The sequence below is a fragment of the Nansenia antarctica genome (assembly GCF_963989245.1).
Source record: "Nansenia antarctica genome assembly, chromosome: 3".
Classification (NCBI taxonomy): domain Eukaryota; kingdom Metazoa; phylum Chordata; class Actinopteri; order Argentiniformes; family Microstomatidae; genus Nansenia; species Nansenia antarctica.
The window spans coordinates 49,160,001-49,185,717 of NC_137688.1; the positions used below are offsets into that span (position 1 = coordinate 49,160,001).

The 25,717-nt window shown below is 43.3% G+C and overlaps 1 protein-coding gene across 1 annotated transcript; it reads right to left on the minus strand.

The window, feature by feature from the left end:
* Positions 1-16,415: 16,415 nt before the first annotated feature.
* On the minus strand, positions 16,416-24,652 carry meox2b (mesenchyme homeobox 2b; the record flags this gene model as incomplete). Its single annotated transcript, XM_080525572.1, has 3 exons — positions 16,416-16,634; positions 19,697-19,869; positions 24,169-24,652. 3 exons carry the CDS (start codon positions 24,650-24,652, stop codon positions 16,416-16,418), a joined length of 876 nt encoding a protein of 291 aa, XP_080381698.1.
* Positions 24,653-25,717: the final 1,065 nt, after the last annotated feature.

Genomic DNA, 25,717 nt, shown 5'->3' on the forward strand with positions numbered 1-25,717 from the left:
TCTCTCTCTCTCTCTCTTACTCTCTCGCTTCCACTTTCCCTCTCTTTCTCTCTCTCTCTGTCTCTCTCACTCCCTCGCTTCCACTTTCCCTCTCTCTCTCTCTCTCTCTCTACTCCTCTCTCCCACTTTCCCTCCCTCTCTTTCTCTCCCACTTTTCCTCTCTCGTGTTCCGGACAGTTTAACACATGCCAGACCTCTCTCCTGAAATGTGTGTGTGGGGGTAGTGAGAATGATGAAAGACCACTCAAAACATGTGCAAGGGACTACCATTAGCAAATGTGCTTCTTTCATACATTTCATATTTCATATTTGGGTTTTCATTATTTCAGTTTGAAAGGAATACCCACAGTTTATTTTACTAAGACCAATAACTGTAGTGATGTGAGAGAACAGGCCGTGAGAGACCTAAAGCAGGTGTAAGAAATCTCTAACCCTAGGCCCTAGATGTTTGGAGAGATTTGGACAGGTTTGCGGCTGAAGGCGTTCGGAAGTAGCGATGATTTGCTTAGATGGACCCTGGGTCACAGGGTGAAGGGTCACACTTTCAGAGACATATGAGGAGGTGTTACAGGATAACCCGCGTGAATAGGTGCTCTCTACACTATATACTACTATACTCTCCTGAGTTTGAAGGGCTTTCTGTGGCAGGTTATATGTAAGAAAACAAAAAGGCATCTGTTTTCCAACAGCAGAAACATTTCCTTTTAGAGCTATTTGAGAGAGTCCCTGCTCGTGTTCTCTTTAAAACACTGTGCGGTACTAATACCGTGAGGTCAGGACTGATGCTGAAATGCTCATTAAATAAAAAGCTAACGAGATGAGAATAGTTTGTCGCCCTTTCGTACCGGGTGACACATTTCTATCGAAACAATAATATTTCGAAGTCCATGTGTCAATGACCTGATAAGCCTCCGTGACAGTGGTGACCTCTGAGGTATGTCACACTCCTCCCAGACCGTCCTCCAGCACCATGTCTCCCCCGGGCCACCGTCCTGACGGGTTGAGTCCGATTCCCCTCACAGCCTGTAAAGTGTTTTAAGCTCTGTGGCCATGAGGAAAATACTGGTCACTAACGTTATATCTCCCATGACATTTGTTTATAGTCCCCCCTTCCCCACCCCCCTCAACCCCACCCCCCCGAAGCTCAACTTTACGATACTCTACTTTACTCTAAGCTCTCTCCTTTTCAAATGCCGGCGCCTGCCGCTGCACCTGTCCGGCCCTACTGAATGTTTCCCCCTTCTCTTCCCTGTCCTTCTCAATCTAGTATGCTGTCTAACTAGTCTTAACCTGGAGCAGCATACAGGACAGTCTTCAGACAGGGCTCCTGGGTGTCCCCTCTATTAGGATGCTGGTCCAACACTTTATACTAGAGAACAGGCTTGACCCTCAGTAGGGCTTGACCCTCAGTAGGGCTTGACCCTCAGTAGGGCTTGACCCTGAGTGGTTCATTATTCCATTGTAGTCTCTGTTTAGAGCTTGTTTTACACTTAATCTGTGTTCTCACATTGAATAAATTAACGACTTTTCTTCTTTGCCATGTAGCGGTGTGGCTAACTACTATCACTACTCTCCCCCCCCCAAAAATGTAATAAATAAAGCACACAGCAAATAAAAAGGAAGGATTCATTATTATTCCAGGCCTTGTGCTTCTCTTTCTCTTGACTCAATAGTCTTGTGATTTAACTCAGTTGCGCGCCTTAACACAAACTGTTTTGTACGAGTCGCAGTATAGTATGGACCAAGACCACAACGTCACAGGAACACTGTGGCCATACTGAAGCGTATTTATGAAACTAACCAAGTCCACGAATAGACTTATGTGTTCACATGTGAGCTGTGCAAACTCAAAGTTAATACACTTTCCACAGCAAAGTTGTTGAAAACAAACTGAAGAACACATCAAGGTGAGTATGTTTGCTAGCTTAGACTCTAAATTTGAGTCTAAATGATGGTGATATTTAGCTAGAGAAGACAGTCTTGACAATCTTAGACAATCTAACAGGTCAAGTCAAGACAAGTCTAAGACAACTTGCAAACTCCCTTATTCCATGAGATAACATTCACCATTTACAAGGCTCATGGAATAAGGGAGTTTGAAGGATTTGGATACGATTTAGTAGTCCTAGATTATCTATAATTCCTAAATGGAGTAGAAATATAAACACATCTGTAATATGTGAATAAATATGAATAAATTGCATAAGGAACTATTGTGTACAGCTAGCTTATGAAATACATTTTTTATAACTAGTGGATCACAAGAGGTGGACTACAGGCCTATCTCCCCATGGGTGCAACCCTGTCTAGTTTACTGCATAACATTATACCACATTATACATTATACTATGGAGCCTGACAAACCAGGTACACTGTACCATCCTCAATTTCAAAGAACACTAGGCTATATTAGAATTATTATATAGATATATGTGTTTTTTAATTCTTTTTTATTATTATTATTATTATCATTATTTGCCTGTGTTAAATGTGTCCTTTTTTATTATCAGAGGATACATCCATCACAATTTGAGGAAATGGACACTTTGCAGCAAGATTACCAGAAAAGACCAAGACCAATGTATAGTTCTACAAATATTTATTCTTTAAATTCAACACAGGTCTGTGTGTTGCAAGTGAGCATCATTTCAGTGTCATAAGGACAACATTTTGTTATTGGCCTAGAAACATGTTCCACAAAGTGTTTCAGCAATTTGCCTCTTCGTGTAATAAATGACCCATCCTGTTAACATTGGACTCCAGAGTAATCTGCTCTTGCAGTCGTGTTTCTTAGTTTTGGTCTGGTCTTTATTTATTGTCATTGCTATAGTACAGGTACCAAACAACAACATTTGGGAGGGGTGGCTCCCCTGGTGCTAGGAAAGAAAAAAAAACTAAAAAAACAAGAAGGGAAAGGAGCTGGTTTACATAAATAAAGGCTATGTACACTATCCACTATACTATACTGTACAGATAAAACGACTAGGGTTGTCATATTGCACATAGTGTTATTGCACATTCATTTAAAGTGTCACAGTTTGCAGGCTTGAAATGTACACATTTGTGCCTCAGCACTACACCTGATTTTTTCAATCCAGCAGCTGCCATCAATCCGTCCAGACTGTCCAGGGCCCAGAACCTAGGTCTTTGCTATGTTCAGGGCCTGGATGGCCCTGGGGTAGAAGCTGAGCTTCAGTCTGTTTGTCCTTGCGCCCATGGTCCTGTACCGCCTTTTCGAGGGCAGCCGGGCAAAGTGTTCGTACCCAGGGTGGGTTGGGTCTCTGGAGATCTTGGAGGCCTTCCTGAGGCAGCGTGTGTTGTACAGCTCTTCCAGAGAGGGGAGGGGGGCGCCGGTGATCTTCTGGGCTGTTCTCACGACTCTCTGTAGCGCATTTCTCTCTGCGGTTGTGCAGCTGGAGAACCAGTTGCAGATGCAGTAGGTGAGGATGCTCTCCACTGCGCCGCGGTAGAAGGCCACCAGTATCTCCTGCTTGTTGTGTTCCTTCCTGAGGACTCTCAGGAAGTAGAGCCGCTGTTGTGCCTTCTTGATGGTGGCTGCTGTGTTGTTCTTCCAGGACAGGTCATCCTGTATGTGCACCCCCAGGAATCGGAGGGTTGAGACTCTCTCCACGCTCTCTCCGTCGATGAGCAGGGGCTGGACCTCAGATTTTTTCCTCCTGAAGTCCACGATGATTTCCTGGGTCTTTGACTGATTCAGCAGCAGGTTGTTAACCTTGCACAGCTTGCTCAGCTGCTCTACCTCATCCCTGTACGCCGCCTCGTCCCCCCCTCGAGATGCAGCCCACCACGGTGGTGTCGTCTGCAAACTTTACGATGGAGTTGCTGGGGTGGACGGGGGTGAAGTCGTAGGTGTAGAGGTTGTAGAGGATGGGGCTTAGCACGCAGCCCTGGGGGGACCCAGTGCTGAGTCTGAGGGCTGTGGAGGTGTGGGAGCCCACCCGCACCCTCTGGGGGCGGTCGGACAGGAAGTCCTTGATCCATGCATATAGAGTGTGATAGTCCCAGGTCTAGTAGTTTGGTCACTAGCCTGTCTGGAAGGATGGTGTTGAAGGCAGAGCTGAAGTCCACAAAGAGCAGTCTCGCGTAGCTGTTTCCCCTCTCCAGGTGGGATAGAGTGGCGTGGAGAGTCGTCGCGATGGCGTCCTCTGTGGACCTGTGGGCTCTGTAGGCGAACTGGTATGGATCATTTCATGATGTAGTTTCGATATATTGCTTTAGTTATAGCTGTTATTTAGTTTGATAAACTAGATTTCTCTCAAGGGTTAGCTTTGTTATTGTTTAACTTGGTTAGCCATGCAGCATTACATAAGAGTAAATAATGTTTTTCTGTGTAGTGATTACACAGATACGTCAGACGAGAGGGGGGGGGGGGGGGGGGTTGTTAGAGTGAGGACATTACACCCAATCAGAGGGCTGGATATTACAGCCAATCAGAGGGCTTGATATTACAGCCTACAGAGGACCAGCCTCAGCCTGACTGACTGATATACACGGTGGTAATAAGAGAACACATCCATCTCCATCGCACACATTCTCCAATGGAGAATAAGCAGTGGACCCTGTTAGACATACAGAGTCCAGTGGCGTAGCGGACGGGCCCGCAAGCGACGCACCGCGGACGGGCCCCAGCCACTAGGGGGCCCCCTAACATTGGTTGCTAGCACCCCCTCTCATTGCTCTCACTTGTTTGTACCTTTTGCTAAGTCAAGCATTTAGAATGTAGAGTGCATATTGCGAAATTTCGAATCTTCAATAATGCATCGGACAGTGTTTCCTCCAGGATTTTTCACATTAGTGGCGGAGTGTTCTTTTTTCGCACGCGTAGCGTATGCAACACGCACTGGCGCTCAATACAAAGACGTAATTTCACCGAAAAATAGAAGGTGGCAACATTTTTAAAAAATGTGCCCTGTTTACCCGTACCTCCGCCGTTCTGTTCGTGGTGATTTGGGAGGCAATAGATTATTTTTGCCCCGCGCATATTGCCCTGTAATTAGACCACGCGACCACAGCTCTGTTGTGTCTCTTATTGTCCAAATGTTCCCTGAATTTTAGCTGCATGTTTTTCCAGCATGTAAATCCGTTGTCAATAAAAATTCGACTCCCCTTCTTTCCCCCTGACAATACTGTGTCGTTTGTGACATTTACCAACGTTTATGCTATCAATAGTTCGAAGCTAGCGTTAGATGCGAGGCTGCTCGGTAACATTATTTGTTTCACAAAATAGCCTGATTTAGTTGACCATGAACATCAGAGACTAGACTACATTACGAATGTTCATTTAAAATACTCTATAGTGAGCAGCACTGGTATAAGAACATGAACCAGAGAACAGCAGTAAATGCAAGAACCCAAGGTCGTCGCTGATGATGTTGCATTTTCGATTAGGATACGCTTACGGGATTAAAGGGACGGGCGACGGGCGAAGAGAGAGGGAAGGGATTTCCAGAAATCCAAATGTCCCGCTAAATTCGGACCAATCACAAAACTGTTTTGCAAGCGCGTCGCCGACGAGGTTAATTGCAACATTGTAACATATTGTAACTTACTACATCCTAAATCGGAACGAAATGTAGATCTGAAAGCGGCCTAAACTAGCTTAAATCAGATTTTTTTCTGTTCTCCGGTCATAAAGTGGACTGAATCAATTAGTGGCGGAGAAAATGTATTTGTGGCGGCTCGCCACGAATAAATGCATATAGAGGAAACACTGTCGGACTCTAAAAAACACACGTTTTTTTTTACCTCCGTTGCGAAAGGGCCCCCGCCGCCACCTTGCGGGGGTGCCTCGGGATTTTGCGGTACGCCACTGGTCCTGATTACCAGTGTCGGAGAGCAGTTCTACTACATGTAGCTCAACTATTAGTTTAACTACATTTTTCTGTAACTTGGTGATAGTTCAACAAAATTTGTAGTGGCTTGGTAGTGTTTTCAGTAGTTAAAAACATGGTTAAATAGATAATATGATTCTACAATACAATACAGTACAAAAAAGTCCACTGTGTTTAGTCTCTAGTTGTGTTCATTTGACATGTAGCCTGTTACCCAACAATACAGTCCCTTCATTATGATTGAATGGGTTTAAATGGTAAAGGGTAGTGGTCAAAGGATTGGGACCCCTCTCTGCACAGCCTGTCAGACAGCCATAGGACACACCACCAGACTTCCTGGGTAGGCGAGCGACCAAGGGCCAGAAGAGAGGGTTTGTCTGTCAACAACCTGCTCTCTCTCACTTCCCTCTGTCTGCACTGCCTATGCTTTATTTAGTCCCCAAGGACTAGTCCCCAACCACTGCCCCACCACAAGTCTCCATTTCACCAAAACCCCTTTATTTAGACTCTCTCTCTCTCTCTCTCTCCCGCTCTCTCTATGTGTGTTTGTGTGTGTGTGTGTGTGTGTGTGTGTGTGTGTGTGTGTTTGTGTGAGTGTGTGTCTCTCTCTCTTTCTCTCTCTCTGTCTGTCCCCCCCCCCCTCTCTCTCTCTCGCTCTCTCATCCCTCTCCTTCTCTCTGTCTGTTTCTGCCCCATCTCTCTTTTTCTATCCTCTATCCCTCTGCTTCTATAAATGTCACCACACAGAAAACAGCCTCAAATGCGTTGAGGAAAAGGAAGAGGCCACTTCCCTGAAGTCTGGCTGTTTTGCGCCTTTCCGAAAAAACCTCACCAGAATGACAGACGTGCCGAGTGTTGGTGCAGAGTCAGGAACCAGTGGTCGGAAAAGCCAGCAGGGCAGTGACAGCATGTGGCGGTGTGACAGCAAAGAAGAAGGTTTCGGTAGTGGTAAAAGGCCTTGATGACTGGAAAACCAAACCTTGGAAAATAGCACAGCAACTGGGAAGGATATGTTGGGGCCGAACTGAATGAAATACGGTGGGGAAATAGGGAAAAATAGTCTTGGATTAGGGGAGACCTTGGAAAACCCTAGGAAAATGGAATTTGACACAGATCAAAAGTGCAATGTGGGATGACATCGCTGTCTATGACTGTGTTCATGGGTCAGTGAAATAACACCGAAACGGCCTGCAAACCTTTTTTTGATATTAATTTGAATAACAAGTCTATTGTTAGATATTGATATTGGCTTGAAAAGAGACTTCGTTTTTTAGCTCTTGGAAAAAAACACCCCCGGACGAATGTCTTTGAAGAATCCTCTGGCGTACATCACTGTCCAAACCGTGACAGCTGTCACAAGATAAACGAGAGACATCAAATCTGTTTATCCTTCGAATTACTCAGAAGATCCTGCTCCAAATATACTCCAACATCTCAAGCTGGTCCTGCTTGTATAGCGGTCATGCCATGATCTGATTTTCAGGCCTCTGGCTCGTTGGTCATACAGTCAAGAGCTTACCAACTGAGACTGTGTTCGGAGTCTGCATTCTTCCAGATTCACCCCCCTACCGGGACATCGTTAACATCTCAACTATTTATGTTCTCTTTGTAGGGAAGGTGCAGGTATTGTAGGACAACCTGCCCGCCGAAAAAAAGATTCACCATCCGACATCTGGATCCTTCTAACCCATCTGGAGTAGGGCAGTAAATCAGGATCTGTGTGCATTTTCATCTCCAGAGTCGTCTTCCCTATAGACTGGGGTTCACTGACGAAGCAGAACTGTGTGTACTCATTTGTCACCAGCCTCCTATTCTAGCTGATGGAGCCACTGAGAGACTGTCCCCAGGGGAGTGGATAAGGTCACAACTATCTATAGGATCTGAGGGTCTAAACACACTGTTGCATAGTCTTACAGCAGGCCTTCGCATTCAGGTTACTGTATACTGTTGGCCGATGATGTGTAGTCCACACTAGACCACATTCGAGTTACACAAGTCGACACCTGTGAAATTACAACTCCGAGAAATTACAACTCAGACATTTTTAAGATTACACCTTTATTTATAAAGGGTGTCCCACTGTGACAAAGGTCTCTTTTTCAGGGGAGCTCAGCTTACATTAAAATACATTACAGTTAAATTGCATTGCATTACGTTAGCCTAGGACTATAGGACCTATACATTATATAAAATTACAATACGCTACATTAGTACACAATTAGACACAATTTACACAATCAATTAATCAATCAATGAAGACATTAAGTGCAATAGGGCGTTTATCAAGTTCTTAAACCCTCCGATAATCACAAGAGAATATAGTTTGAGTATGTTTTAAATGCTATTCCAGGTATTCTGGGGGGAAAAACTCACGGCCGATTTACCCAGCTCAAATGAATTGTGGAACTTTGAGTTTTTAGCCGAGCTTGGGACCTGATCAGGTTCTCTGGACTAATCATTTGTTCCTGACCTATCATCGTATTGACGATAGCGCTACAAGCCTTTTGCTTTTCTTTCCGTCCCAAAGGCTGTGCTGGACTGTTCTTGCCAAGCTGCTGCTTACTGTACGTCTGCAGGATGAAGACCCTGAACCCCAGGACACAAACAGCCGTCGTCTCCCTGTTTCTGTTGGCCAACAATCTCATGAAGTCCATGGTTGAGAGCATATGTAAACCTGGTAGCATGCTGTTCACTAACTTCATCTGGCAGGCCGCTGTGCCTCCCGGCAATATGCTTTTTAATATTCCTGGAGTGATACATCAAACACACTGGTCATTTGTCAGGACGTACACATTGCACATATGACTCATCCATATCACAGAGTAGTACGACAAGTACTACGAGTCCTGGGCCTACAGTAGATAGATAGATCACTCTCTATGTGCTGCAGCCAGCTGCTGTATTCTGCTGTCTTCTCAATGTGGAGACAAGGGGGGAATGGATCTTACACGAATGCCTTATTAAAAAAGCCTTTCACAGCACTACTCAGCTGACAGGGGATTGTGTCTGGCTCTAATGCAGGTGCACATCTCGGCACAGAGCCTGGCCAGGGAGAGAGAGATGGAGGGAGAGTGGGAGGGAGGGAGGGTGATATGGAGAGAGGGGGTAAGGAGAGGGAGGAAGGGGAGGGAGATAGAGAGGGGGGAGATATGGAGAGACAGGGAGAGGGGAAAGTATCGAGGGTGGGAGGGAGAGGGGAAAGGATGGAGAGAGGAGGGGAGCGGGGAGATAGAGAGGGGGGGATATGGAGAGATAGGGGGGAGGGAGAGGGGAAAGGATGGAGAGAGGAGGGGAGTGGGGAGATAGAGAGGGGGGGATATGGAGAGATAGGGGGGAGGGAGAGGGGAAAGTATTGGGGGTGGGAGGGAGAGGGGAAAATATGAAGAGAAGGGTGAAGGAGAGGGGGAGTGTGGAGATAAAGAGAGATAGGGGGGAAGGAGGGAGAGGGGAAAGTATTGGGGGTGGGTGGGAGAGGGGAAAGGATGGAGAGAGGGGGAAGGAGAGGGGGGAGGGGAAAGGAGGGAGAGTGGAGACAGAGAGGGGGGATATGGAGAGATAGAGGGGAGGGAGGGAGAGGGGGAAAGTAGGAAGCCTATATATAGGTCAGATCTATATGGGACTCAAAGTTTCCTCAATGTTGCTGGGATGTTGTGTCACTGTGTCTAATACATAGGCTCCTCTCCACTCCTAACCACAGAAATCACCAGCTGTTGATTAGGAATGTTCTGAATCCATTTCAGATGATAACCGGCTGCTCCAGGAATCAATCACCATTGGGCAGAAGCTTGCGTTCTGCTTGGAGCCAGCTTTCCGTTAGTGGCCATGTATGGTTTCCCACAGGTATTTATCTCACAATGTTATACACACACATCCTGAGTGCTTCTGTACATCATCAGTCACTATGAACATTCTGCGAATAAACAGAATGCCGCTCAGAAATCTGGACAAACAGCGCTGTTGTTACTAACCTAATGGCCGGCCTGATAGACAGTTCACAGCCCACCTCAGCTACTTGGCCGTGGCCGACCACGCACAAGTAAGAAGCATATCTTCCATAGCCAGTAGGCAGTCTCCAAGCCCGTTGAGTAGAGGGAGCTGACCATGTTGATGTTTCTCATGGCACAGTGACTTATTTCAGCTGTAGGGGAGACTGGGGACAAAACAGGGATCAATTGTAACACCCTGAGTTTCTCTAATCAGGAACAAGTTAGAGAGATGAAATTCACTCAGTACATGTACAGTTAAGTAAATGAATATGAAGTCAGTACGTGCAATGAATATGAATGTAAAAAGTCAATATATGTGCATGCATATATATATCATATGTTATGTACAGTAAAGATATATGTACAGTGTGATATGTACAGGACAAGGGCGAAGATATGTACAGTTCAGATACATGCAGTGTTCACATATATTTTTTGTGTGCACTCCAGGGAACTTTTCATATATAATATGTGAGAGGTAATATTTAGATTTATTTTACACAATGGTATCAATTTCGAGTTTCATCCTTCTGCCATTGAAGTCGCAGGTGCTAATTTCTCCAGGTTATGTGCACGCGTGGGTCTGAGTGTGCCTGGAGGATCGTACATTTTGACGATGTTTGTTTTTCATAAATCCCCAAATTTGCATCAAAGTAGTGTACACATGCTTTTTTGCGTAGCCAACATTTATAAATGACTCCACAGTTGTTAAGTAATTTAAAATATATATATATATAATAATAACTGCAAAATAGTGCTGGAACACAAGAGAAAGTCATCAATCTTATTAAAACTGAGCAGATATGATATTTTATTGCTTAAAGTGAAATTAACATAATCCAAACTTTAAAGAGGCTAAATGTCAAGAAAAGACACAGCAAAATCACACATTTTTGGCTTCCACATTTTGTTTGGAGTTTTGGTTTATTTGTTAGTTTTTTAAGGTGTTTCATTTGCCCTCGCCTACTGTTACTATTGTCCCCACTCACAAGGGGCACATATAACACCAGACTAGGTCTGACAGTGGCTTCCAGGGATCACACAGCCCCTGGGGTAACCCCAGTTACATGACCTAAAGTCAGTGACTGTGTGTGGGAGGGCAGTAGGACCCAACGTCTCGTTCGCTAATCATGGACAGAGACTGGTGGACGCACAAGGGTCCAGAAATCATTCATTACTTCACCAATTCTGAGTTTCAGAATTGCTTTTAATCCCTTTAATAACCTTATTTATGATGGAGAGGGGTGTGTAAAGAATAATGTTTTCTCTCTCTTTTAATTGTGCTTTTATCTCTCTCTCTCTCTCCGTCATACTAAATGTGTGCAATACTACTCCAGTATAGTACAATGATTAAAAACTACTGTAATTAATTCCTTACAAAAGCAAAAGAGTATACTTAACAAAGTCATTGAACCTCAAATGTTGCTCGTAATGTTGGTGCCAAATGTTAAGACTGATGGAGTTTCACTCCAGGTCTACAGGTTCTGGGCTCAAGTCTTGCATAGAAAATGATAGCATTTGTGAAACAGATGTTTGTGTTTTCCTTCAAAGTGGACTCACTGACAGGTCAAAGGATGACAACTGAGAACAGGGCTGTGAACACTGGTGGAGAAAACTTCAAATGTGCAGATTCACCACTTTTAGAAGAAAAAAAAGGGGGGCTTTTGTACTGTTCATTTCCTGTCAACTTCAATCAATTAGCTACTTCCTTTTGTTATGTAAGTCTCTCTGGAGTTGAAGCAGGCATGATCAGAACAGAGCTGTAAGTTGGATGCGATATGTTGTCTTTGGGTCATAAAAAGGAGAGAAATTCTTCCATATTGTGGAAAATGTTTTATCACTATCGTGCTTTATTCTTGCCATATTTTAGTAGTCTTGCTTACTGAAGAGAAAATGGACTGTCTTGGAATGTGTTGCGGTGGATAGTACTGTATATCAGTATATCAAGTGATCAAGTGACTTGAGCCCAGAACCTGTAGAGTTTATCACTTGAAGTGTTTTATTTCACAGTTGTTCTTGACTGCTTACACCCTTTGTATGAAACTGAAGTTCACAAGGCCACTGCAATAACATAAATGAGCAGTAAAACTTTCAGGAAAACAGTTAGTCATTTCTCATTGCTTTCACACAAAATGCAAATTTGCTAAATATTTAACACCACTTAACAACACAAAAATCAATTGAGTAAGTGCTGTCAAACAAAACAGAATGATTTCCTTACAGCATATAGCTATTTCTCTCATTACAGTGAATCTCTATTGTAACTCACATTGCTCAGCAGCAACATTCAGTCTGTAATCACAAATAAATATGTCAATAACGTAACATGAGGCCTGGCAGACAGGAGAGAATAGATTACTGTAAACGTTTCTGTTGGCACATTTTGTTTTATTTTGTATTGTTGTAAGTATTGTTGTTGCAACTACCTGTTTGAACTACCTGTTTTAGATTAATTAGAATTATATTTATTGTAAGCAATCATATTCTCTGTAACAGGCGCGGTGCTACCATAAACTATATACTACAGTACGTTTTTTCTGCTGAGTACAATTCTTACTGTTTTTCACCTTTGTTTTCAAATGAAAGTTATCCAACCTGCAATGCATATTGATGGTTATATTGATGGTTACTATTTAATGTGTCATGTTAAAATTAATGGTGGATTTAACTTTTCATTCGATGAAAAATATACTGTTTTGATGCACTGATTTGCTTTTGGTGTATTCTAAGTTTTGAGAGTTATAGTGCATTTTACAAAAGAAATTTGGTATTTTGGTAAACATATTAACTGTTTAGGGAAACATGGTAACTGTTTTGAAAACTTGAATACCGGTACTGTTTCAAGAAATGTGCCAAAACAATTGAGAAAAACAACGTTTTATTTACACACACATAGTATTAACACACACACACACACACACACACACACACACACACACACATACACACACACACACACACACACACACACACACACACACACACACACGCACCCCTAAAAGTGTATGAGTTTATAATAGAAATCAGATACTTTGGAGAGCTGCTTTTGAATCAGATCCCTTTTTAATTCTGTATTTATGGCGTCATATTAAACAACAAATTAAAATCATGCGTGAGTAGAGGCTGCCAAACCTTAGCATAATTGAATGTGTCATGTTCATTATATAAGTAGTATATTTAGGACCATGGGTAAAATGTGAGCAGGGCCAAGCATTTAAAAACTTGTAATCTAGATCAGAAAGATCAACATTCCTTTTTGCTATCCAGGATCAGATCAAGCTGGCTGATTTCCCCTACTCAAAATCTGCCAGATATATCTGATCCTGGATAGCAAAACATAATGTGGATCATTCTGATCTAGATTAAACGTTTTGAATTACTGGGCCCAGTAGGTCCTATATCCAAAACTAATGACAGGGTTATACAGTGCACAGAGAATTCTCAGATATTAAACTGATTGGCTTAATAACAAGCCAATTATGGGCAAGCACAGATGGACACTTATCTTTAGAACCATACAGTGTTTTTTCTAGAACACATTAGACATTTGGAATCAATGATGCCTCTGTTTTTTATCATAGTAAGTCTCCTATTTGGCCTGGGTATAATATGCGTGACTCAGTGCTCTATCGCTCCAGGTGTGAAGTCACATTTTGCACTCTTACCTCCTATTCCTGGCCCAGGCAGACAGTTTCTCCGTACCAGCTATTGTAAAAGTGGCTTTTATGCCAATAAATAAAGCTCTAAATGGATCTAACAGCTGTCACTCATGGTCCCCTGCCAGTTTATTGGAGGACTTGTGGTTTCCTGCATTTCGTCATCCAATATCATCCGGCTATAATCTGCAGATTCTGAACAATTTCCTGAGCACGAGTCAATTCCTTGGTCTCTCATATTCTGTTCTCTACTGACAGAGTATGGTATTAGACTTGCATGGATTGTTATTATGTTATTACACAAATTCTATCATTTAATGTATAAACAGTAATAAACCCTGCAATTTACCAATATATGAAGAATTTTAAGATATTGAACCATTCATCACTTGAGACTTGAGAATAGCATTTGCTTGGCAGAGCGCTGTGTGGTTAATTTTGATTCACCACTATTAGGAGATAAATCCAAGAGAAAGTGCGTAAGATACACTATTGGTCTTCTTAAAAACCCTGGAATGCAATATCAGCCAAAATGTCTGATCTGATCTTCAAGTTATGCTTAATTATTTAAATAAACATGTAGCAGTTGTAGATTTTTCACAGATGGCTTTTTAAAAATCTTTCCCAGATGAACCATGTCCTGGAAACATCCCAAACCGTCTGTAAAAACTGTGAGAAAACCAATGCAGGCATATCCATGGTCATTGTTATTCTCAAAGCAACTCCGACACTGAGCAGAGGTAAAAAAATGTGTTAGAAAATACCAATATTTCAGTATCTGTTTCATTGCGTAGGTGAAAGCCTGTGTAGATACAGATTCTTGCACTATGCATTTGGATCCACATGTGTTTAAACATATTGAGGTACAGTACAAGAGTGACATCACAATATCCACAATCGTTTTCGGGGTATCAGACTTCTGTGTACATCATCTATCAACACCTACGCTATGCTGAGAATGATACTAAATCATTTTGTTGGAAAAGCAAAGTAGACGCTCAAATCCAATGTGGAAAAGTCTTTAGTTGGCTGTGTTGTTTTTGGCATGGCAGGTTGTAATGACAACATTACCCTTCCTGCTAAAGGAAAGCTTTTCCCCAAGGGGTCAAGGTAGAGGGTTCATCCAAGATCAAAAGTTACTTGGGCCAGAGGTATTCCAAAACAACAGACGTTTTATCCTCCACTCCCCACAGGCAGAATACTTTTTGTAATTAGATTGTTTTGTGTGGATTGGTTATCATCACCTACTGTACTGAAAACGTTACCCATCAATAAACTACTTCAAGTAGTGTAAAAAGTATGAATAAATAATGAGTGCCAGTACCACTACAATTTTTCCAGCATTAACAAACATGTATTAACATTATAATGGCATATGAAAGGACATTATGAAGTGTTACCTAACGTACCATAGATAATTGCATGTATGATGTCATTATCCAACCAGGATGAATTCTAATCCATTAGGGTTGGGGTGTGGTTTCTGAATAACAAACATGTGACCTAACATCAATTAACACCACCATTAGGAGAAAAATAAATATCAAGTGTATTGTCTATCAAGTAAGCTTTATTAATTCTTTTTTAATAAAATAATTTCTTCTTGCATTTATTCGACTTTACTGAATGGATTTTAACTCTAAAGGGTCAAATGCATCACACTGTTTAGAAAGGTATGTTCCATTCAGCTGGACATTTGGCAAAGGAAGAAGCTTCATGAATACGTTTCCAATTTTTTCCCTCCAACAGTGAGCCATTTCCTGAAGAGAATTGGCTTTGTGTACCGCTTTGATCAGAATATGTCATATACAAACATCTAAATCAGACAGTTAATCAAAACCATCTCTCTTCCGCAGAGAGAAAATGCAGGGCCTGGTGTTTGACCACAACTGAACACAAATCCACTTCATCCAAGTTGTGTCTGTGAGTCTGAGAGAGCTGGAAAGCCACAAATCAGCTAAATCCAAACTTGTGGAGCTATTGAATAACCAGCTGGTCATGTACAAGAGGCTTCAGCTCTAATGCCAAAACGCCACTCCAGAAATTAGAATGCACACTCATACAGATGTCAAAGACACGCTAGGTTTACAATACTTAATGTGGTTGTATATTATGAAAATGTTAGATCTTTTTTTTGCATTTGCATACAGAATGCGGTTATAGGCAAAGATACAATTGGTCTCAAGAATGTGACAAAGACAACAGGATTTGATTTATCCACTTTTATTTGCTTTCAGAAAATATTATATTCCAGCTTTTCATGTAATGAAATAATTATTTATTCATTCAATAAGTAAACTTTTAAGACTTAGAGGAAGCAAAATTCAAAACCAATGGATCAACAAACAGATGATGATCACCAATAGGCATCATTCAATTGTGTCAGTAAAACACCATTGTAGGAATGAGGGTAATATGTTAGTTTGACGGTTACAGCTTTTATACTGTACGTACTTCCTCGATTGAAAAATGTATTCAATTCCACAGCATGTTTACTTTAAGCTGATCGTTCACGCCACGTTTTCATTTATTTACTCCAAACTGAGTAAATACAGTAGAATTTGATTTAAGCGAGTTCTCAACAGTGCAAAATCCAAGCCATTTTATCAATGCAAGGCATGTGTGGAATGTTCACAATATCAGATTCTATCCCAATTAACAGTCTTGGGAGGTGTTGCTCACAAGCATATACTTTGTTTTCTTTTTTTTTACATGTCTATTCAACATATCTTACACATCCAGTTATTCTTTCTCTCTTTCTTACCTTTTATTTCTACCTTTCTTCCCCACTCCATTGATAATCATCAAACACCTTCAGTAAGAACACCTGTGGCTGATTCCTGAGAGAGGAGGAGGCGGGGTCTGTAAAATGAGTGGGTGTGGCCTGTGTGTGTGTGTGTGTGTGTGTGGGGGGGGGGGGGTCATAAGTGAGCATGCTCAGAGCTCTGATCGCTGTCGTGACTGTCCTCGTTAGCGGGGGAGCTGGCCGAGTGGTGCATTCCCACCATGCCAGAGAACTCAGATGGTAGCAGCGTCCCCTTTTTCACATTCACCAGTTCTTTCTCCCGTGCTGCTGCCCCCTGTTGGCCACCTTTCACTCTCTTCCACTTCATCCTACGGTTCTGAAACCACACCTTCACCTGCAGGGGCAGAGGGGGAGGGGTAACTTAGCAGGGGGGGAGATAGTGGTGGAAGGTGAACTGTATCAATGTCATAGAGTCATGCAGTTAAGATGGTCGGTCCTACAGTATCATTTGCAGGTTGGCTGCTGGACGGTCACCCATTTTCAATAGCAACAGCGATCTAATTAAAGTGTTTTTGAAACATATTCAACAGCATATCAAATAGCAAAGCAACCCTCGAAGCCTAGGGGTCAGCTTCTGGGAGGGGAGAGGAGATGGAGTGGGAGAGGACTCGGGGGGCGGTGAGGTAACTCGATGCCATTGTGGATACGTCCTGTCATGGCGTCTCCCGGGCCCATTTCTTGGCACCGAGACCCCCGTCAGTAAAACCCTATCGTCCCCAGTGCGTCAGGAAACCTAATGTCCTGAGTCTGTTCGTGTGAACCCTCCTCTATCAGTGTGGTGTGACTGAGAGATTTACGGGCTCAGTGAAACGGACCTCTGCCAGCGCAGCACTCGCTCCCCCCACATCCCTCTTCACACGCCATGGGATTATAAAAACCCCCCCCACCCCCCAGCAACACCTCATCTCATACAGACCGGGCAGAAAAAAGTCAGGGAAAAGTCATTATCTTTAAAGATCGTTACTCCTCGGCCGCACGCCTTTCTGCATGCGACTGGAAATGGGACAGATAGGACAGCAGTTGGACTTTGTGGTTGAGGTTTTTTGGGCCCCTTGGGGTATTGGCAAGCGTGGCAGTGTGACCAGTGAGCAGGCACGCAGGCAGGCAGGCAGGCGACTGGCGTGGGTGTTGGGGTAAGTGTTGGGGCGTCTTATTTCCACATGGCCAGGTATGTGCTGATGCGTGGGTCATGGATGCCCGCTGGCCCGGGGCCCTGCCTTACTTTCCCTGACTCCACAGCTTGTTTAGTATTTACGTCTCCCTTAGTAATGAACTAAAGCTGCTGCCTAAAACGGACTGATCGGATCGGGACGAGCGAATGGGGGCCGCCCCCCTCAATCACACCATCACACACCCCCTACTCGCCCCCCCCCACCCTCCCGTCCGACCCCGCCACCATCCCCCCATGACTCACTGAACCCCTACCCACCCCCCCCCCCCCCGACCCCCCCGCCTCCTGTACGCTCTAAGAGCGACCTGCTTTCTCACAGGACACCTATTTCCTGTAGGATTTATTTTAGGGAGCACTGCATAGTGGCCTGCCACTCAAGACCGAGGGTTAAGTTTACTGGGTAAACATACGCATGTGTGGCTCATTTTGTAATAAACGGTTTAGGTTGACCACCTCATATAACTACTGTAAATTGTCCATGTGTTGTTACACACACACACCACACACACACACACACACACACACACACACACACGCACACACACACACACACACACACACACACACACACACACACACACACACACATTCATTTCCAGTCTCAGGTGTGAGACAAAATGGGAATACGTGTCCAGTGGCCTGTAGAGAAATCTCTGCCACTGTATATGTCCCTTGGAAGCAGCCCAATTGCGCAATCATAATTTGTAAAGCTATATGGTAGTTAATAGCGGGAGGTAGATGTTGTAAGATAATAGTGAGGATGTTAAAGTGGTTAAAGCCTAAGATCAACCCACACACACACACACACGCACACACACACACACTCATGCATGCACGCACGCACATACACACACACACACACACACACACACACACACATACACACACATACACACACATACAGGCACACACACACGCACACACACACACACACACACACACACACACACACACACACACATACACACACATACACACACATACAGGCACACATACACACACATACAGGCACACACACACGCACACACACACACACACACACACACACACACACACAGATTTACTGGGCTTGTATTGGGAATGTTAGAAGTGGCAGCCAGTGTGAGGGGGAGTGGTAAGGGAACGGGCTCCGAGCAGGAAGACCTAAATCCTGGGTGGGTTGCCTGGCTGCTGCTAAAGCCAAGACACTTTGATTGGAGTTATCCAACAGATTTTCAAAAGCACTTTTGCGGGTGTGCTGAGTTTGTAGGTTGCTTTGGATGAAAGCGTTGCCACAAAATGGTGCAATGATTTACGCAGATAAACAATGGAACTTTTCTTTTTCTTTCTTTCTTTTTAGCAAAAAAAAAGATATCAGATATGCATTAAACATATGTGTATCTACTACAGAGTAGCCAAACCTGGTCTTAAATATCACATGAGGTAGTCAACTATTGCATTTGTGAATACTGAGAGCGTGCGTATTCAAATTCAGTAATAAAACAAAGTAAAAAAAATAAAAAGTCTGGAACACACTACATTTTGGTAAGGGGATAGCTTGCTATTCACTAAAAAGGCTCTCGTGGCTCTCACAGACAAGATGTAGGCCTATTAACAAATCCGCTAAACCCCATAAAGTGAAGAGGAGAGGAGAAAGTGAAGAGGATTTCTCTTGCTGCTACAGATCTAATGCACAGTGTATTTCATATTAGTGTCTGAGGGGGAATAACAGAAACATCTGGTCTCTGACACACGACATCAGAGCCTCGCTGCACAGACACCCTAACCAGCGGCACTGAGATATCAAAGAGCCACAGTGGTTTGGAATCGATTAGTCTCACAGCATTAGCAAGACATGTCTAACCGTTTGCTGATGTCAAAACATACACTTTTTTTTTTCTAGGGTTGAAGCCTGTGTAGTTTTTAATAGAATCCATATCAAGTGCGGTCAGATCCATTTTTAACGTGAGCTTGGTTCTGAATTCTCCAGGTTCGATGAGTCTTTGAATTAATGTGTCTGTGAGCGATTACAGTAATTACAGTATTTTTTAATTTTTTTTTTAACTATGTTTCCTTTTTTTATTTGATTTTCACACAAGGATGGCTGTTTTCAGAAGAAGAAAAAAAATCGGATCAAAGGGAGAAATTAACTGCACGGTTGTTCTTATTAAATGACGGGCTAAAGTTCCTGTACTGTATCAGTAAAGAATGTGAGGTCATCTAGCAACCACAAACAGGCCACATACTTGTCTCTCTGTAAGGTCCAGGTTGACAGCTATCTCATAGCGTCTCAGTCTCGTCAGATAGTTGTGGTGCGCAAACTCCGACTCCAGTTCCCGAATCTGTTCCTTGGTGAACGCCGTGCGCTCCTTCCTGGGTTTGCTGTTCACGTCTGACTTATAGCTCCCGTCTTGGGAATCTGAAATGAAAAACAGAACATTTTCCAGCCACAGTAAAGTCGCCAAAAAAAGAAAGAAAGAGAAAGGGGTTGAAAAAAATGTGATCGTGTGATAAACTACAGGGCCCTCGTCTGAAACAAAAATAAAACGAAAGCAAAACAATTAGGAGTGCCAATCACCTTTTATTATAGGCATATTGGTCATACACACTGTAAGTGTCTGGGAGAGCAGGAGAGGGGCCAGGCAGGGAGGACTGTACTGTGTGTTCCCACCACACTGGAGCTCCCTCAGAACATTTCCCTCCCGGAGCTCTGACTCTCTCCAAATCAGACAAAATGTGATCCCTCTCATTATTAAGTTGCAACACTTTTCGTAATGTGAGAAGAACCGGTGCAATAATGCAACGATGAACTCCCATTTTCCCACTTACAAATAGACGTGAGAGTTGGTTTAAGTAACAATCATTTGATTCAATTGCTTGAATTGTTTGCTCGTCTCTCTCCATTGCTTCACTGGAATCTTACCTTTAGAATAATATCCTCGACTACAAATTAAGTTGTTATTTCTAAATTGTCCGTTTTGGCTGAAGCCCTACTGAAGTTCAACTGAATTGCTCAATTGTTCAAAAGTAATGCAGTGATTTGAAGAGCTGATCTGTGGTGGTCCTTAGAGAGGGGAGGGTCAATCAGGTACAGTATGTGGTCATGTGAACCGCCAACCTCCCACCAGTCACCTGCAGCCTGAACAATAGATACACAGACCAGCTGAGCACCCAGGGGCCTGGAGACAAAATGGAGCCTGCTGTGGAACCTGCCTACAGGCCCACTCCAAAGTCTTAATCATTGCATCCATGGGTCAGATGAGATTGTGTATTAATCTGAGCGTGTGTGTGGACATGACAATCAATACAAGATTTCCAAATTGCTCTTTTTTATCCAGCTGTTTTGGGACAGATTGTCCAGATTTTTTCAAATGGATTCTACAGGAGAATTAAAAACAGTTTCATGTAATCCCGCTTCACAATTCTCCCTTGAATATCCCTTTCTTTGTTCAGTATAGATGTGGTTGGGGGAACATCAATGGGACTTTCTGAGCATCATGCTTGAAAGCCTCAAAACAGCATGGCCATTTACATGCTGTTCTCCAGTCCTCCGCACATAAATCCAGCTGACATTCCAATAGTTAACAGGAAATGTTAGATGTCGATGACAAGTCCAGTATTGTCAGTAAAGAGACTCTCTCCTGCTACATTGCTACATCACGAGGCCATACATAGGCACACCCTCTGTTAACAACATTTCTGTTTATAAAGATGCAATATTGAACAAAGATGTTTCTGGAAGTCATTTCTTGTGACACAACTGATATTTTTCAAATTCAATATGTTTAATTAGAAATAATTATTGTTTGATTACTGTTCTGCATGTTGCAATGTTGTTGTTTGTTTAGAAAAAAACTGTATTCATTATCTACATTTCTTCAAAGAGAAAGTAACTTCCCTGATTGGGTCGTGAGGGTTACCATAGCGATCTCATCTTCTTCTTGTAAGTCAATCTGTCTTACATTTGTATTTTGCCTTCTATTGTCAAAATGGTCTGGGTTTCATCATCACTGCATCCCTGGCATATGGCTACAGTTACTCCACAATAAAAAAGTATGGCCAAAAAAATAACGTACAGTGCGTACTTCTGTAAGGGCCAGCAGCAAAGTTAAGGTACGGAAATTGGATTTAGGTTAGGGGTGTTTTAAAACCCCATGGCAGCTTCTGGATATCCTTAAGAGTATTTAACCTGTCAATCAACATAGCATCTTGGTGTAAATATTCAATGAGAGTTAGACATTTTGAAATGGAAAGTTCACTACAACACTATTGATTGGTTGGTCACCCTACTGAGAGGATTACCCAGACATAGCATAGTACCTGATCCTGTAGAAGTGGAAGTGTTTGAGTTCACAGCAGTGCTCTTGTCGTGCACTTTCCACCGACGACCTGAACCGAAACTTGTGTTCGTGTTCGCATACATGTCACCATCAGAGAGGTGGACCTATGTGCCAGCGACACGTGAAGGGCCTCAGGTGCCCCTAACAGGAGCTGTGGTGTCCTGCACGCAACCGATTTAGCCGTCCGCCATTTTAACGGTGACACAGGGCTTTCATTTTGAGACACCACCCAGGGTACAGATCAGTCAGTCGTTTCAACCTAAGTGCTCTCTCAGTGCCAAACGTCGTCACAAGCACAGAGAACCCTTCAGCTACGCCACACTATGTTGCAAATCTCTGCCAAATCAAATGTGAAAATCTGAGTGGTTTTCTTCCAAAATGGCCAAGTATGTCTTAATTCCACTTTATCCATGCCTCAGCCTGGCAGTAATTTCTAAGAGTGTTATTGGTTATTTCCCCATTGACCTAAAGTCTGGTTTTGCACACAGATGTGCCAGCTAGCCAGGTATGTTGCAGCGATAAATGCAGCCATAAATGCAGCGTATGTTTAGGCCTATCAAAAGCCCAGGTGTGGCCATTGTAACAGTTTAAAAGCAGGCTTCACAAAGATTGCACCTGTAGGCCATTAATGCCCTGGAGGGAAATGTCACTGCAAATTAAGCCATGGAGGCTGAAGAGAGGGACAAAGAAAAGCTTGCCTGTGGCAGAAAAGCCCATAAAGGAACACAGTTTGAGAAGAATGTTATAGGAAAACAGGTAAATACACTTACAGTATTTTGGACTTGGGGTCAAATGACATTGGTGGATTTGGCCCCAGAGGGTAAGATAATCTATATCAATGTGTCAACATTGCAGCCAATCACAGACGCAAATCAGCTCCTTGATCATCATAGAGGAGAGGAAGTCTTAAGTGTCTGTAACAACTGTTGACACAAATGGAGATGGAGCGATATATGATACCTTCCAAACTTAGATGTTTGGTTATTCCTACACACATTATTTTGACTGTGATGGTATATGAAAGTTCACAGGTTGCCCCTATACCTGTGTAGTACCGCTGTCATTTCTGTTGTATTAACATTGTTGCATAGTAATAAGTAAGTAGTAGTAAATAGGCAATTGCAAGCTCTGTTGAGTTGAGCGGTTTGTGTTCTTACACAAGTCTTCTAAAAATAAATAAATCTAGCCTGTACACATTTTTGCTCTACAGTTAAACCAGGTTTATTTAACTCTTTCAGTCTATGTACAGTTCTATACCAGCATCTCACTGCTATCACTCAACTTGATGTATTATGAAAAAGTATACAAAATATTTGTTTCGGTTATTATTTGATTATAAACAGAGTATACATTCATTGTAAAGTCAAATATACTTAAATACACCTATATATTTGATTTATCATTAATTCACATTTTGCTTTGAAACAATAAATATATCTCTGAATGTTAATTGAATATTAGTTTCTGTTAGAGAAATTAAACAAAATAAAGCAGTATATATGCTCATTATTTACACTAGCGTAAAATCAAGCCCAAGTCCAAATTTAAGTTCACGACTGTGCCATCTAATAGTGTTTACTGTTATTATCTACAGTACATTACTTACTATCAAATAAAGGTTGAACCAATTCTACCTTTGGTGTATGTAATTTAATGTCTTGTATCTTAATATCAATAGAGTGTAGAGATACTGTAAACTGTGGCACAGCTTTTACAGCAATGTATTCACAAGTTCAGTTCTTAGTCTCATAGGACTCAAAATCTATTTGTTCTTGCAAGCGAGATCTATTATTATTATTAGTCTATTATTAGGGATAATTCAAGGGTGTACTGGTGATTGAATTTATCAGTCAAACGTGCATTCCCTTAGTATTATTGAAATTATGAAAAGTATGTTTGTGATGATGTTTTAATAAATTAAGAGAACAGGTACAACTAGCCTTCGTGTGATTAAAATATGAATCAGTTCTAAAATGTTACAATAAGAGTTTAGCACTTTTATTGTTGCATAACTTCTCACCAGCCTCTCAAAGTTATTTGTCAATGCCATATGCAGAGTCAATAAGAGCATTTTCAACGATCATGTAACATTGTCCAGATCGTGCAAATGAAACAAATTTAATGTGCAGTGTTTTTGAGAACCAAAACTGATATCTTCTTTATAAAAAATCTGTGAGATCGCTAGTGGACCTAATCTACATAAGCAGAAATAGTGAGTGAACTCCCGAATGAGAATAATAGTCTCAGCTCACTCAGTCTATCCCAGCATACACACCCTCTGAATGCCATGAAACTCTTTCAGGAGCGACCAAAACTTTGACACTAAACTCACTGAACCCTGGAGAAGAGAGGAGAAGAGATGCGTGTCCTCATCTTACCTGAGCTGTCACTCTTCCCTTTACTGTTCCGCCTGTCCGGCTCCTCCGGGGACAGTGTCTGCTGCCCATAGTCCCCCGATACGCACAAAGCCCCTGTAGGGTCGTTGCCGCCCAGACTCTGGTTGGTGTTGCACACGTTTGGGGCCCCAGCACACAGTTCTGGGGTGGGGGCGTCCGGGGGTGGCAGGCAGAGGCCGTGTCGGGTGTTGGGTGAGGGCATCTGAGGGATGTGCCAGCCAGACTGGTGCTGAGGGTGGTGGGGATGCTGCTGGTGGTGGGGAGGCAGGTGGCCGCGGTGGTGCGGCCCACCGAACAAACCCTCGTCTCCGGGGTACCCGCAGGGGGGCGAGGAGCCGGGCAGGTCCGGGTAGGAGACGTGGTCGGAGCGCCCGTGCAGCACCAGAGGAGACTGCGTGAAGGCAGGGTGCAGGCCCTGCGCCGGGGCATGAGGACTGCGCAGGCAGCCGAACAGAGAATGATCCATTGCCCGCACGTAAGGAAAGCCACGGAACCCCCGTCCCGTCCAGACACAGCCAAAACACTTCCCAAAAGCCCAGGAGCCAGAGAGAACGGCTGGAGGGAGAGAGAGAGAGAGAGCGAGAGAGAGAGAGAGGAGGGTGCGAGAGAGAGAGTGAGAGTGAGCAAAGTGGAACAGGTCGGGAGGCGGGGGAGCCCGAATTCACAGCACTCCTCCACAGCCCCTCTCACCTTGCACCTCCAGCCCCTACTTTCCCAGAGAAAAGTGCTGAAGGAAGGCAGAGACGGTGGCGTTGAAAGGAAGGGCCTCCGGTAATCCCGAGCATGCGGACAGTTGCCAGGCGGTGCGCGGGTAAACAGTGAGTGTCTGAAGAGGATCTCGGGTGACAGGAGAGACGGCCGAGGCCAGTATGGAAGGAGAGGGAAGGTGGTTCCAGGGAAGTTGTGTGAGAGAGAGAGAGGGAGGGAGGGAGGGAGAGAGAGAGAAAGAGAGGGTGGGAGGAGGAGGCCGAGGGGGGATGTTATATATAGGGCGTAACGTGAGAGGGAGGCTGGGTCACTGGCTCACTGCTATTGACCACATGCATACGATCTTCCTCCGAAACGCAACGCACAATAAATCTGAACCATTCCGATGGCCTTGCCTCAGGAAAAGTGGGCAATTTATTTTGGACCTGGGCTATCTGAGCCCGTCAACACTGTTTCTAAGAAATGTGTTGCGTCAGCCTACAGGTTTTGGATATGGGGGTCCAACACGCATAATTTGCTGTGTGTGTGTGTGTGTGTGTGTGCGTGTGTGTGTGTGTGTGTGTGTGTGTGTGTGTGTGTGTGTGTGTGTACTGCATGTAGGGTTGATGCTTGTGAATGTGAAATGTGCCTTGATATTTGACATCATTTTGACATCATTGCGTCATTGAATATCTGACTGCAGTGGGTATCAACAATTATGCACTTTTTTCTGAATTATGCAAATGTAGAAATATGTTAACATGACCCCCTGTCCTAAGCATTCAACCTTTATTAGCTTTCAACAACAATTTGCATTTTGAGTGTTCAATATGCATCTTTTCAG